At 37.9% G+C, this 15,505-nt stretch overlaps 1 protein-coding gene across 9 annotated transcripts in view; it reads right to left on the reverse strand.

Annotated features, from left to right (window-relative positions):
• CACNB2 (calcium voltage-gated channel auxiliary subunit beta 2) overlaps nt 1-15,505 on the reverse strand; it is a 246,285-nt gene that overhangs the window by 13,386 nt on the left and 217,394 nt on the right. For all 9 annotated transcript variants that reach the window (XM_066552467.1, XM_066552481.1, XM_066552474.1 and 6 more), the window contains 2 exons: nt 1,238-1,389; nt 410-505 (listed from right to left, as the gene is read on the reverse strand). In XM_066552467.1, the coding sequence (XP_066408564.1) occupies nt 410-505; nt 1,238-1,389 (248 nt within the window). The remainder of the gene's footprint in view (nt 1-409; nt 506-1,237; nt 1,390-15,505) is intronic.

The raw sequence follows: 15,505 nt of genomic DNA on the forward strand, positions 1-15,505 counted from the left end.
TGTCAGCTACGCAGTACCACTGAGCTCTTTGGCAAAACCCTGACCAAGAACATTAGCAGTGGTAGGCCATGCTGACAGATGCCCCAGAGGAGCTCCAAACTACCAGAGATAAAGGACAGTCATGAAGAGGGTTCATTTTCAACCAATAACCCCCTAAAACTTAGCAAGCAAAGGAAATGTTCAGTTTACTGAAGCACTGACTGTACCAGCACAAATCTTAGCTGTGACTAGAACTCTTTTTCCCTTGCACCCTAAAGCTGAGCCCTGAGACCTCAGGAGATGCTCTGCAAAAAGCAATAGTTAAATATGGCCAGAAGAGGGCAAACATTCCCGAAAATTATGTAATTAACCTCGTGCTTGAAAAGAAAGGCACCTTTCAGAGACAAGACATAAATTAACAGTAACTCACAGGAGGACACTGTGCCAGTTTATCAGCTGCTACCATCTGAACATTAAGGTGTTTGGCCTGAGATTTCCCTCGAGATTTTATCAACCTCTGTAAAACCTGTGAAAAATAAGACATTAAAAAAAGTGAGCAGACTCAGACTTAATATACATGTATAACCACTTAAAAAGTTTACATTTGAAACTGCTCACACGAGCAGAGCAAATTCTTCATTTGCTGGCTTCAACAACATTTCCTATGTTTCCTCATCCAGAATGTGCTAATTTTCATTTACATACAAATATCTCCTTTCCTTTACAAGCACTAAAAAGTTCCACTCCGGCCTTTTTTCTGATGCTTCTGGTTTTGTTTTTTTTCTAAGTTGAATTTTTTAATTGATCTCCTGAGTGCTCTTTTCACAAATTCATCTTTCTCTTTCAAATGCCTCTTCACAAAGTCTGTGCATTTTTTATATACACTGAAAGAGTATATTATCAGATATTAAAATTTAGCAAACAGTCTCTTACTCATTCAATGAAAATCATTCTTTCATTTCCATATTATTTTGATTTGACAAACCATGAGCATTACTTATGTGGTTGATACTGAAAGTGCAATTCCAACTAAAAAACTCATTGGAGCTACAGCATCTTTTCCAAAATAGGTTTTGGCTAACACTAGAGCTCAGATACTTTTTTGATTATAAATGGTTCACTATCCAAAGGGAAGCAATAAAAATCTATAGCTCTGAACCTAAATGAGGATGTGTGAATAGCTGCATTTAAGCCCCCCCCAAAAAACCCCAACAACCCAAAAAACCAGAAAGAACATGAAGGTATCTAAAATATTTACCTTAGGAGAAGAAATCTTTACATATACTATAATGGGAGCCAGAGAGGTTTTGCTCAGTTGAGCTGGGTGATTAATGGTATCAGCATCAAGCACTACCAACTGCAGTGTCCTGGCCAATTCAAAGATCCGTTCAATTTCACTTTGAACTTCAGCTGCAAAGTAGAAAATTAGAGTTAAAGCAAATACTAAGAGGTGATTAGCTTTAAGAAATGTGACAATATAGCAGACTGGTGTGTTGCTCCTTCTCTGGCTGCAGGAATTGCTGTTACCCGTGCACATCCCTGGCACAGCAGGGTAATGAGCACAGCATTAATGAGGGAGTTTCGCCCCCGCTTTGCTGCCCTTGCAGGCACTGCCTGCCTCTCTGCCTCACCAATTCCTGCTATTCCCGGCTGCAGAGATACTGATAACACCTTCTGACATGACCACAGACCATGTATTTAAGAAAAGGGGTACAAATGCTTGCTGCTCAAACAGCAATATGCCACAAATCTGCCTCAGGTAAATAATATTAGCTCAGATTTCGCTCTTACCCAGTAACCAGCTTGCTCAAGCTGGAGTGCCTGAGATAGGCTTTAGGAAGTACTGATTACTGTACTAGTAGAAACCACGGTTTTCCCATTTACTTCAACTTATCAAAGCTTTGGAAAACAGGTTTTGTTCTACTGGCTTCAGTATGGTACCATGTTAAAAATTTGGCTATTATGTGTAAAACATTTTTATAAGAGAAAATAACTGAATAATCCACATAATGCTATGGTATCCTCCTAACAATCCCAGGAGCTGTGGAAGGCTGATTTTCCCAGAGGAAAATAATCTTTTCTTCTGGTAGTCATGCTCCCAGCTCCTCAGCACCCTGACTGGCAGTACTTTCCAGGGCAAACCTCTCCAAGACAGATGGGCTGCATCCGCTTTCACAAGTGGTGTAGAAACTGTCTTCCTTCCCCAGTGAAACAAAACTACATCTTATAATAGCAAAATTATCTTTAAAATGAAATCACATTTTCCTGCTCAGATCTTGCTATTGGCTGATTTCACAGAAGAATTAGAGAAGCTGGGTGATTTTTGCAAGTCTATAAAGAAAGTCATTGGGCCAGATAAGATTAATTCATATAGGTTTCCCTTTAAAGGTTGTGCATGCTTCATGAACCAAAACCAGATTAGATATCTAGCCCATTCAAAGAAAATGTTAGAAGACAACCAATAGAGACTTAAAGGTCAAGAAGAGGTACCAAAAATTTAATAGAGAGATTCTTGAAATTACATTATCGGCCTTTTAGCTATTATGCTGGCAAAAGCTTAACTTTTGCTTGAAAACACAACCTACCTCATCTGGCTAGAGAGGGAGTTTTCTACACCAAATGGTCTCTTTCAAGAGATATGACGAGATTGATTTTTTCTATCTCAGAATAGCACCTGAATAAATCAGATACTATAAAAAGGTTGCAAAATTTCCAAGAGAGAGCAAGGCATCCCAGCTAGTATTTTGGTTCCAAATCAATAGGTGATTGCTATGGTCATTTTATAAACAAAATAACATCTAAAGGGTCATCAGAAAATCTATATATGATATCCTTTATTGGAGGAGGTGGACATTGGTTTGGATTAATTAGAGATCACTTCCAACTGTGATTATCTGCAGATCTGGGTGAGCACATACAATCAGTCTTTTACAGCAGTGAACACTGTGAGATGTGCACGGTGTGGTGTGGAAAACATCGATGCATGCTCTGCTGCCGGTCAATAAAAGCACTGTGGTCCAGCTGCTGTCTGAATTAGGACCACATTTTTTAAGACAGAACCTCTGATGGTTCTTGCCACATTCACAATTACACTTTCTACAACTTTGTTGCATAGAGATACTGCTGAAATCACTGAATACCACTGTCTCAGAGTTTTAGTAGAAGATAGTCAATAATCTATCCCTAATTTAAGTACAAATGACAACTAGAATAAACATATCAGAGATAATTTGTCACGCTGTTCTGATGATGAGTTTAGATTGCTTTTCTGCAATTTCAAACCAGCCTCAACACTTCAGTCAGTGTAACAATATTAATTAATGTATCATTTTAAAACCATTCCAGACTACTAAAAAACTCTTGTTCAAGACAATTTATAACCAGCAAAATCTGTCTCTATGTCATTGTATCATAATTTGGTCTGGGGAAGCAGTATTTTCTATACTGCTCGCAGCACTTCTCTGCCAGTAGAGAACACATCTCTGTGGACTAGATTTCCTGGTATACTTTTTGAAACACCCTCTGCCAGGGCAGAGTTTACCTCAGGGTATGTTCTATTGTGAAACACTCCCAGGGCAATAACTGCAGGTAACTACGGTCCTGTGAACCAATCATTTCCACCTAAGTCTGAAAAGGGAGAGAGATCTTTTTTGCCAATTAAAATGGATTTCAGTACCTACTTTTCTTAACTTGAGTATAGGACAAAAGTTCAAGGAACTCCACTGCATGACTGGTGAACTAATACATGTGCCTCTACCTCTTCAGTCAGGAATGGATGGGAAAAAGCCACAGGCATAGCTGAAGAGGTCCCGATCTCCTGCTCCTTAGAGTACTTTTTCAGCTTCTGGAAAAATTTTCACTTTGCCTGAAATCTTCTTTGAATTCCAACTTTACAAGATTGTTGCAATTAATTACATAATACTAGCTCCCTTTTTAGATGACAAAGGCTTTATCCACTGCTACTGCTTTGGTTTTCATTTTTCTTTAGAAATATCTCAAAACCCAAATTCTCTACCTGTAAAAACTCCTTCTCAACAAGACATTCAACACGAATTATCTCTCAGACTTTTGCCCAAATTAAGCAAATAACTCAAAAAGTCATGTGGGGATAGTAACACAAATGTCACTGCTAGTTAAAATAGGGAGCTGAGAACAGTGACAGTAGGTTATCTTCAAAGCAGCACAGTAATAGCTTTGCAATTTTTCCACCTCCATGAATACCATCTATTTATAATAATGTCCCTTCTTATGTACTGGAGAGGCATAAGAGTGAAGTTAAAACACTAAACTCCAATAAATTGTCTTTGCCAATCATAATGAGAGGGATAAAAATAATTAGAATTACTGTGACGATCATCATGAAATGCTGACAGCCCAGCTACAACACTCAAACCCAGAAATCAGCTACCAAATTTTAAAGTGACCCTTACAATCTATTTCATATGGTCTCCTTGGTAACCAAAAAGTGAACATGTTTTAAATGACAGGAGCACTCAACTATTTATTCCATACAATAGGGAGTCAGCTCTAAGAAACAGTAAGTACACATCTCCCAGAGAACTTTGAACATAGCACATTTAAACCTACTTCCAAATATTAATTATCAATATCACTACTGTGCCTTGAATAGAAATTCACAGCAATGAGAGGACAAGTAAATCACTTATCCCATTATGGGCACAGACAAATATTCTTTACACCAGTTGGACCTCACAAGTGAATTCCAGGAAAGAATCTTTCCCGGTTCACTACAATAATCTCACCTAAAATACAGGCAAAGATACAACAACACTTTGTCAATTCCCTACTAACATGATGACCTGTGGTGGAACTTAGGGTCACTTATGTAATGCCATGGTACAGGAGCATTCTCTATGGTACACAGCTGGAGAAGCACAACCCTGCTGCAAACCTGGGCTCATCCACAGCAGCCAGGAGCCACCAGGACACAGCTTGACAGAGCAGTGGCTACACCAGCAATTTGTTTCAGCAAGACCCTGATGAAATAGCAGTTCCATGAGAGGGACAAGATGCAAAATGGACACACATGTGGTCTGCAAAGGCCCAAGTGAAACACAAAATACTGCTAGAGGCAGCAAAGAAATTTTGATCTTCACAAGGAGCATTCACATACTCTCAACTGAGCACAGTAGGACTTTTATAGCCTATTAAATTTGACCTTGTCTCCCTGTCTGTGGTTTCTGTGGCTCTGTTTTGTTCATTGAAACAGATAGGAAAAACATGATTTCAACTGCAACAGGCACAGAGACAAATCATGTTTTTTTAAACAAGGCTGCTGATATTACAGACATATGGAATGAAAAGAACACAACTCTGTCAATGTATGCAATACAAAATGATTCACAACACCTTACACAAATGGCTTTGAAATAATTTTATAAATTAAGGAGAATAGCTATCAGTAGCTGTAATTTTCTATGCTAATTCTTTTATACAAGCACGGTTACTTAAAAATAATTAACCACTAAACTCCATGACTATAACTAACATAATGAGAAGTTTAAGGCAACCTCACGATTTCCATAACAAAGGTGAAAGAAAAAAAATGTAGTTTTTATTCCAGCGCCTTAAACCACCTAGAAGGGCTTGTCTGAAAAAAAGGTGCTAAAGCAAATATCTAAAATCCAAGAAAATAAAAAAAAAATAGGAAGTGATAATTATTGAGCTGTGCTCGTACAAGTCTCTAATGAGAACAAAATCATGAGCTTGACTGACAGAATTAAAATTTTAAATTTTAATTTGTGAGTATGTGTGCGTGTACACACGCTTCATATTGAGTGAAAAATCACCAGTGTCTCCATGGGGTCGTGCTGTAAGCAGAATTCAGGCCACAGCAGGCTACCCTGGCTGCTCCAGGGATCTGTGCTCCCTGGAAACAAGGCAATGAGGCCGAGATGCTACCAGGGTGATCCAATAAGCTACAAGGGGTTTGAGCACAGCAGAGCAAGCTAAGAAGAAGCCCCACAGGTATAGAAGTGTTTGGCCTCTTTCTTTTCATCTTCCTCTTTCGACCCCTCAAGGAGCAACACTGCTCTGGGCAGGTGGGGAGCGAATGGGGGCCTGGGCTGGGCAGTCTCCATTGCTTTCCCTGGCAGGAAGCTTCAGTCCCAGTCTCCAGGCAGGATTGCATGACCCACCTCACACTGTGGGGTGTCTCAGTGCTGGGTGCAGAATGCTTTGTGCCTCTGCTCCTGCATATCCAGCTAAGAAGGAAAAAAAATCTTGAAAAGCATAACCCATAGGGAATAAATGCTTTAGCGTAGTCCTTGGGCAACTGGTCTAAAGATGCCTGGATTACAGGTGTTTTAATCAAATGTCTAACCTAAATGTAGTTTTGTGAATATACTTAGATTTCCCTGGTCTCCACCAAACACCTTAGCCACTAGCTTGTTACGTAAAAAGGGGAGGGTGGGAGTGGGAGGATGACAATATTTTCCAGGAAAAGTGTCTGCATGTGTTACTCATGCCTAACAGATGGGGCTCCTGCAAGGGATAAGGCAGAAAAGGAGAGAAGCATGTCTGCTGCTCTGCCTGGAGCTCCTGTCTGGGCGCTGCTGAAGGGGAGCTGTGGGGTGAGGTGCTGCAGGAGGAGGAAAACGCTCCTCCTGCCTGCTGAGGCTCAGTTTAGGCAGAATTCAGATGGCTTTTAATGTATACACACATCCAAGTGGTATTGACAGAAACGATGTCATGTTTGGAAACCTCAACAAAACCAAGATCTATTTATAATGGACTAACATCTCCTGAAATGCAGCACTGTAATTATGTGAAAATATAAAACAGATAGTGTCATTTAAAAATACTAAATGGCACATAAAAATGTCTACTTCCTGCCTCATTTCTCTGGGCTAGCAAAACAATAGCATTCATGGAATGATACTTCTTATGCCAAGTTTAAACTGGAAGTAAATTTTAATGGCCTATGAATGGAAAAGATTGAAAGCAGCAGATTGCAGCAGTAACACAAGTGGCTGAGCACTGCACAAGGGTGCACTGAAATGACTGTGCCAGGAAGAACCACAGCAACTTCAGAAGGAGCCATGCAGCAGCACAGCACTGCTCCTATCATCAGGCTCCCTCACACTCTGTTAAAGAGTAATTGCAATAGGAAAACTGAGCAAAGAAGGAATCTAACATTTATTTTGTCCAGGGGATCAAGCAAGTGTCTCTACATAGTTCAGAAGGACACCATCATGTCAGGCTGGCAATAACTTGGGTATTTTGCATGATGCCTCATTACCCAGAGCAGTGCTATAGGTAAAAAAGTGCTATAGGTAAAAAAGTGCTATAGACTTTTACAGATCTAGCCCATACATAGGCACCGAGTAAGCATTCCCTTGGTCTGTTGTTTTTTTTCAGAACAAAGATAAATAAAAATGTTCAGCCTTTCTCACAGACAGGACGTAGAAATACTCCATCCTTGGCTATTCAACCCCTCCTGCTGATGGTGTGCCACTCACAAAACATTTGCGTATTCACTGAGTGGGAGAGATTCTGACTCTGCAGCCTGATGCTCAGAGTGGGAGGCAAAACACATGGATTCCAGTTCCTTCTCCAGGGAAAGTTTAATTATTTTGCAAAATGCGTAAGGCTCAGCAGGACCAACCAACAGCCATCCTAAAGGTGCTCATAGCCCTGGCATGGTGATGGGAATGATGAATCCATGCCTCTCTTAGCAGAGAACAGAACTGAACCCAGACTCCTTTGCATTCTGGTTGACAATGCAAACTTTTAATCTTGAATAAAATGGGGACACAGACTGCTGCACTTTAATAAGTTTCACCAGCCCAGGACAAAGAAAAAGCCTCAATCAATTCAACCTACAGTGTGAATAGCTTTAAGGAAAGCAAACTCTACTCCTAACAAACAGCTAACTAGCTAAAAATATTTTATTCACCTATCCAAGTATCCTGTCTATTACAAAGATATCCATAACCTTAGAATTTATTTTAACACATTGCTACACTATTTTTTGAGCACATGTTTTGTTTCAATGTAATTATCAATCACACATATTTCTGCATAGTATCATGAGAAAATATAAGAGCAGGTTGCTAAGAGTTATTTCTAATTGACAGAAATCAATAATTTTTTCCCCCATATACCCTTTGAAAACACTCAAGAAATTTCATTCAAATGCTTTGCCTATACTGTATCAAACCTATTTGAAAGCTGAAATATTGGAAAGTTAGTAATAAACTTCTAAATCAGAACTACCTAAAGAATTCATTAGGGAAATTCTGACATTAGATGTTAAGGAAATCAAGGCTGTTCCAGCAGGATAAAACAGTATTTTGGGACATGTGAGACTGATAAATTATAACAGGTTCACTAAATTCATGCTACTCTTTCTCCATTTGTGGGCAAAAAGAAGTATAGCTACATCCTCACGAAAACCCAAAAGCTCTTAGCTGCTATTTTACTGCATTCTGGTTCAAGGCAGGTTCAGGTTTACCAAGTTAACATATTTAACACTTGAGAGTGAGAGTTATGGACATTTGTCACAGCTATCTTGAACATAAAATTATTAAGGGACAATCACGATTTTCCATAACACATTGAACATCTCCTTTATTTTCTTTGAACTCTGAGACTTTGGGAAGGAAATGCACTCTTGGTTAAGTCCAAATTTTGCATTCCTTTTCCTTGGCCTCTGTAAGCAATGAAGGATTTTTATGAGGCCTACCTAGCACTCTCTTAAATTTACCTTTGACTTATAGTTGAGGAAGCCTTTACTTGAAAATTATCCTACAGCACAACTGTCATTAAATTACCAGACACGGAAAATACATAGTAATATCATGTATGTATAAAATATGCAGTATGTATGTATGTATATATACACACACATATGTATATATTTAAAAAATAAATTGTTACCATAGTTTCAAGCATTCTATTGCCTTCTCACACAAATATCAAGGAAAAAAAAGCCCACAAGGTTGAAATTTGCACAGCTAATCCACAACTGTCTCTTTGAGCATTTATATTTCATTTTCAGAAGACAAAACTTCACGGTATTAACCTAATGATGTGAATGGAAGCTCTATTCGCTTTTTAGAGACAGCCTTCCAAAAGTAGGTGCTCAATTGCACATGCAAAGTGGGTGCATGTAATACCTGACAGGTTACTGCATATACACATGGAAAGAAAATAAACACTCCCAGGCACGTGATGGCAATCAATTTACCATAAAGACAATGACACATTTTACATCCATGGTCACATGTCTGTGTTAGAACAGGCAGATTAGGTGCACACATCTCAGAAAAATGCACAATGGGATACCTAATTTGTGGTGTTTACTTGTCAATGTCAACTTTATTTTTAGAATTACTTGAAAATAAATAAGGAAAACCAGCAAGGTTTTCTAAAAGAAAGACTTAGCAACACAGTACAGGATCAGCTTTTGTCTGTCAGTGAGCCAGATGCAAGAAACACACGGTGGTTCTGTCAGGTACAATAGAGCACTGAACACAAAACAGCAGGAAAAGTAATTTGCAAGCTTGTATACATACCTAAAACATCTGGAAAGGGAGAGCATTAATGAAGCAAAGAATGGAGAAAGCCAACACAATCAGGTTTTGTACAAAGCATACAGCATGAGGTAAGGTTATAACAAGTATAACATACACAGAAAAAGCTTTGGGTTCTTTTGACAACGAAATGCAGCAGAAGCACAAAGCTGGTTCAGTTTCTGCAAATGGCATGTGTCCATATAAAGAATTAACTAAGCCAATTGGGGCTGATTTTCAAATGAATAAGGTTTAACCACATACTGTACATTGTTGGAGAAAAAATCTGTACAAAATTACAGATTTCTTCTAGGCTTTTAAAAGAAATTTGCCCTTTCCCTCCATTTAGTTCTAACATCTCATGTGTTAAAACATGTAACAATATTGACAAGCAAACATTTCCCTTTACATCAAAACAAGCTTAATTAGAGAGTGTCCAGTTTCAAACTGGGACAGAGAGGAATAAGACTGTACTATCCACCTAAATCTTTATGAGCCAGACACTATTTTCAAAAAGTTCTCGAGAACATTTTTATACTAAATATTCAGTGGCAGCATTGGTTTCCAATAAGTCAAATCCCAAGCCTATTTTTAACTGATTCCATTACAAAAGCAAACTGTCAGTCGATAGGTGTGTGTAGCATTATAAGTTGAGAGGGACTCCTTTATAATCCTGTAAAGCCAGTTCTTTGTGGCTATTCCTATTTTTGATTATCACATTGTTGGTGTATGTCTCTTTGAAATTCTGGTTCGTCTATTAAATCATTCCAAAGAATGGTGCTCACTTCACTCTTTTCTGTGCTATGTACAACAATGCAGACCTGTATTGGGTGATAAGGCAAGAGTTCTCCAAAAGAGGTACATTTATTTTCCAGAGAAAAGTATTTGGTATTAATATATCAAGCACAGAACCTTTTTACTAACTTAATTAATTAATGGAACACTTATTAAAATATAAAAAAACAATAAAATATTTTCAGAAGTCTAAGAAATAGCCTTCTCTGCTGCAGTTACAACTGGTGCTCACAAACGTGATCATAAATGAGGGGTAGATCAGTGGCCTGGCTGCATGAGGTACCACTACACAAAGTTTGATGAGTAAAAAAATAGCTTTTCATTGATTCTGGTAGGAAGAAGGAATTTAGATTAACAAAAAGCAGTTCTAAATATGTGTGTATATATATATATATATATATATATATATATATATATATATATATATACACACACAGCAAATATGTATATATGTATTTGCATAAAGGCATTTTTAAGTTGTACCAGATATAGTAATAAACCACGTATATCTCTGTCCACGTGCCAATGACTGTTCAAGGAGGAGAGAGAAGAGAGCAACTCATCTCCCCACATCTCATAGCTCACAGTTGTGCAGCCAGGAAGCCATTTCAGAGCAAACCACAACAAACCAAAACAAATACTGTTTTTCCTTAACGAGAACAAAAATTTTTTGTGATAAATACCAGTTTTAAATAACTAGGCCAGAACTAAGTCATTGTAGATAGTCTCGACAAAAACAAACAAACAAACAAAACGAAACAAAACAAAACAAAAAACCAGCACAAATTTAGAATTTAGTATTTGCTGAAATTCTAGGGTTTTTTTCTTTCCCCCCTCAGTGATTTGGGAAAAAGACCGTATTAATTGTCATTTTATAGAAGGGAAAATGTAGGTAGAGAAAAAAATCTTTTTCCAGGACTCTAAGCAGATCTGCAGCAGATACTAGAAAAGAACTAATGTGATGTGAGTCCTGATTTAATGATGGGTCTATAAGACTTGTAGTAGTACAGAATACTATTGGCTGCAAAGATAATGCTGATAAAATATGAAATGCCAAAATATCTCTCCTAAACCAAATCTTTTGTGATCTGTATTCCAAGAGAGCACATTCAGGAACATACAATATAGCTGTTTCTTTAGGGCTGCTCTCTCATTCAGTATGCAACTCCATACACTGACAACTGATAAGAAGCCACTGAATAATTTACTTTCTCTTCATTGTCAAATACATGTTTCACATCTCATTTAGAACACGTGGCTCTAATCTTTCTCTGAAAACAGAATGCATAAAATATTTATAGGCTATTTTGTGGAGCTTACTTTGGTGGTATATGCAGAAAAAAAGATTTTTCCCTTTGAAACATCCCAGTTAGGTGAGAAGCTGGAATTATTCGTATATTCCAAAGAGAAAACTGAATTATAGAGAATAATCACAATTTATGAATAATTCGGGGGGATTAATTTTCAGAAATGTAGTGTCTGATTCTTCAGAGTAATTACCAGTAAAAATTATATTCAGAATAGAAATGTAGGAAATCCTGATTCCTGGGGATTCTTTCTTCCAAAATGGAACATAACCTTGAAGCTTCTTTTAGAAGTCAGTACTAAGACTCAGGACACTCCTGATGCTGCTCTGTACTGTCAGTACAGAGTATCAGTACTGATCTGAGAGAAGGAAAAAATTCTTTGAGCTAGGCTGGGAATGAAAAGAATTCCTCCCCAGTTAAATGTCTGCAAAGAGTAGAGCCTAAAATAAGAGAACTTCTGGGGAATGAAGATCCACAAGGTTGACATTTTACAAGCTCCCAAGAGGAGCTCCAGTACTACATAAAGGACTGCCTGTTTTCTATCCCCCTTCTCCAGGGGGATAGAGGCAGTCCATTACCATGCAACATGCTGGTTTTGATGGTATACACTATTATTTGACAGGTCCAAAGCTTGAACTTCTGTTTCAGCTACAACACTCAGTCTTTCTACAGAAGATGCTTGAAGCATGCAAAGAACACTGGGGAAAAATAGCCATCTTCATAAAGTCTGTGAATAACTAATCCAGTACTGTGCAGCAGTTCTGTATCAGAAACAGCAAAAGCCACTATTGCACTGGGGCAATTGCATTGCTTCCAATTCTCCACCCTGTCTTATACATTTATCAAGAATATTAAGACAGAGGACTGGTGGAAAGGTAGTATGTAAATATTTGATCAAAGACTGGATCACAGAATATATAACCTAAAGATATTAAAATGCTGCACAGTTAGCCTTCTTATTATCACTTCCTAACCTTTATTTTGCACTGCTTGAATTTGTAAAACTAGTAATATTCTTTTAATAGGATATTTTGTTGACTTATAGCAAATTCATCACGCAAACTGAAAAAAAAATCCACTATATAGTGATATTGCCACTCACCTCTTCTACTTCAGCCAACTAAATACTCACAGCAGTGGTGTGTTGTCACCTACCAGCAGACTACAATGATGTTTTTTGATTCTGACTCTTATTTCTGCCTTGAGGTACATTGCAGATAGGCAAGGGAACAGGCTGTAACATGCCTTGTACTTTTTTCTTTTGCCTTCTGCAAGAGTTTTCCACTGTCTTACAAAAGCAGTTACCTTTTCTGACTCCAGCTTATTTTATCTCAGTTTTCCTCCCAACACTGCTGCCACATCACTTCCCTCCCTGACTTCCTGTCTGATTTCTGTCCTCCCATGGTTTATCCCATGCCTAGACCACTGACCTGGAGGTGCTTTATCAGTGGGTTTGACTATCCCAACTCCTTCTCCATATGTCCAACTTTTTCCATAGTGGATTTTCACTACTTGCCTTCCTGCCTTAGCCTGGCCTGCCATTTATTCCTCCAGGTGAACATCTTTCAAGTAAATGACTTTTTATTCCATTCTCCATGCTGCACAGCAAAGGAGGGACTGCAAATTGAAAGATGAGCATCTTTTCACCTCACTGCTGCTTGGCTGCCCTGACTCAGCCTGCTGGGAGCAGGTTCTGCTCAGCATTTCCTTCCCAAGGAAAGCTGAGTCTTCAATCAATTCAGATGTAAAACTTGGCATGTGTTAAAAGCAGCTTCTAATAATTTGGTCAAGTTTTCTCATTAGTTTCATGAAATTGCCCAGAAATACGTAACTGAAATTTTCTTCAATTCACTACCAAATTTCAAAACCCTGTTAGATTACTAAAACAATGGAAGTATTACAGTTTCTGAAAGAAAAGGGTTTGAGAATATTTTTGCATACGTAAAATTAATTTTTTCCCTAACTTCACGCTAGAATGACCCGGTTGCTCTGGTCAAAGGTCTTCAAAGTTATTTTATAAATCAGTTAATTTTTAGAACAATTATATGCAACTGAAAACCTGATATGTAGCAGGAAATCTTAGTTAATAACAGGCCTCTTACAAAAACTGCAGAGACACATCTACCTATCTATCCACATATTTGCATATATATATATAAACATTGTCATGTTTTGGGTGTCCCAAACTGAGGCTCTGTCAGAACTCCCATTTTAAATACCTCCATCTAAAAAAGCACCTTGACACAAAGAAAAAATGTTGATGCTCTCAAGAGTACAGTTCTACATGAGGTAAAGGTGTACAAGATTGGGCAACATTTAATTTTTATTGATTTTTTTTCCTGTATAGAATTTTGTGATAGGTGTTTCACATATATGAGAAATTAATGATATGCTTTCACTGCTGCACATATTTCTAGAGTATTGCAAAATTGCATAAGCTTTGCTGATGAGGCTTAATCATCATGATTCTGTTCCATGACTAGTTAGCCTTCATACTTATTACCAGTTTTCAGTCCTAGTCAAAATAAGTGACACTTCATCTTTTCATTAGATTATTAAACAGTCTTTGATGACAAGACTGAAATTCACACAGAAGAATATTCTTGTGTGTAAAGATATTAATTATGTTGTTACAGTACATTGTATTTTCATATTTGAAAACACTTAAGACACACTTGGAAGCTACAGACTACTTTCAAGAAAAAATTCACAGCCTCCATATAGCTGAAAGCAAAGGTTTTACCAAACAAACTTTCAAGAAAGGGAAGTAAAATTTTTTAAGGTGGACAAGCTTATTCTAAAAAGTATTACTATACTAGGCAAATGTTAAATATTCAGTCACAGTTCAGGTGTTGGAAATTTTTTTGTTGCATAAGTGATAAGAACTTATTTAATAGGATGAATGAAACTACTTTCTTGTTTCACAAAATTTAAAATTTTTCAAGATGCAATGCTGTGTTCAGGGGAAACCAATCTCTGTCAAAGGCTACTAAGAGGAACCTGCAGCTCTGTAAAGGCAGAAACACGACTGAGTATTCACCTGGGATGTAGCAAGTTCCCCTTTTTTTGGTATTTGACGGGGGACTTGAGCAGGACTTATGGGATTTATGGGATTTTGTCCCGTATCTCAGTCAAGCCTTACACAAGTATGTAGATGTAGACTCCTGGCAGGATTCATCTCAGAATCATAGAATGGTTTGTATTGGAAGGGACCTTATAGGTCATCTAGCTCTAGCCCCCTGCCATGGACAGGGAACCTTCCCTGAGACCTCTTGGCTATTTCCAGGTGTCTCTACACAGGGAATGCACCAGTGACAGCAGCAGAGTCCTGGATACAGCTCACTCTAGAGGAAAGGCAAAGGCAGTCAGGAATTAAGACTCCAAAATGATCACCTTTTCCTCCTGACTCTAAGGACACCTTGCGATGGGAAGTTCAAGGGCAGCCACCTGTACTGTAAATGGCTACATTCAATTACAACTACCCAGCTAAGCTTTTTTTTTTCCTAATAAATGTTTAATTATTGATACAATTGGACAAGCTTCAGTACAAAAAGACTCACGTAAGATGACAGATATTTTGGCTATGAATGTAGCTATACAATTTTTTTAAAAATCTCCCTTTTTGCATCCTTCCTTTTTTTGTACCAACCTTACAATTAGTTAAAACTGATAAAAAATGCATAAAATGTGTACTTCAATAATTTTTCTCAGGCTTCATGTCAGTAGCTATCACTACTAGTAATCTCATTAAAAATCATGCAAAGTATAAATAATATTCATATAATTCCAAGTATTTAACCAGAAGAACATGTCTTCAGATTTTATATGGATGGCTGCCTCTCCCCACTGAGGCCAACAGTGAAACATGAAAACTGAGCACAAACAGAA

The sequence above is a fragment of the Molothrus aeneus genome, chromosome 1 (assembly GCF_037042795.1).
Source record: "Molothrus aeneus isolate 106 chromosome 1, BPBGC_Maene_1.0, whole genome shotgun sequence".
NCBI classification, from domain to species: Eukaryota; Metazoa; Chordata; class Aves; order Passeriformes; family Icteridae; genus Molothrus; species Molothrus aeneus.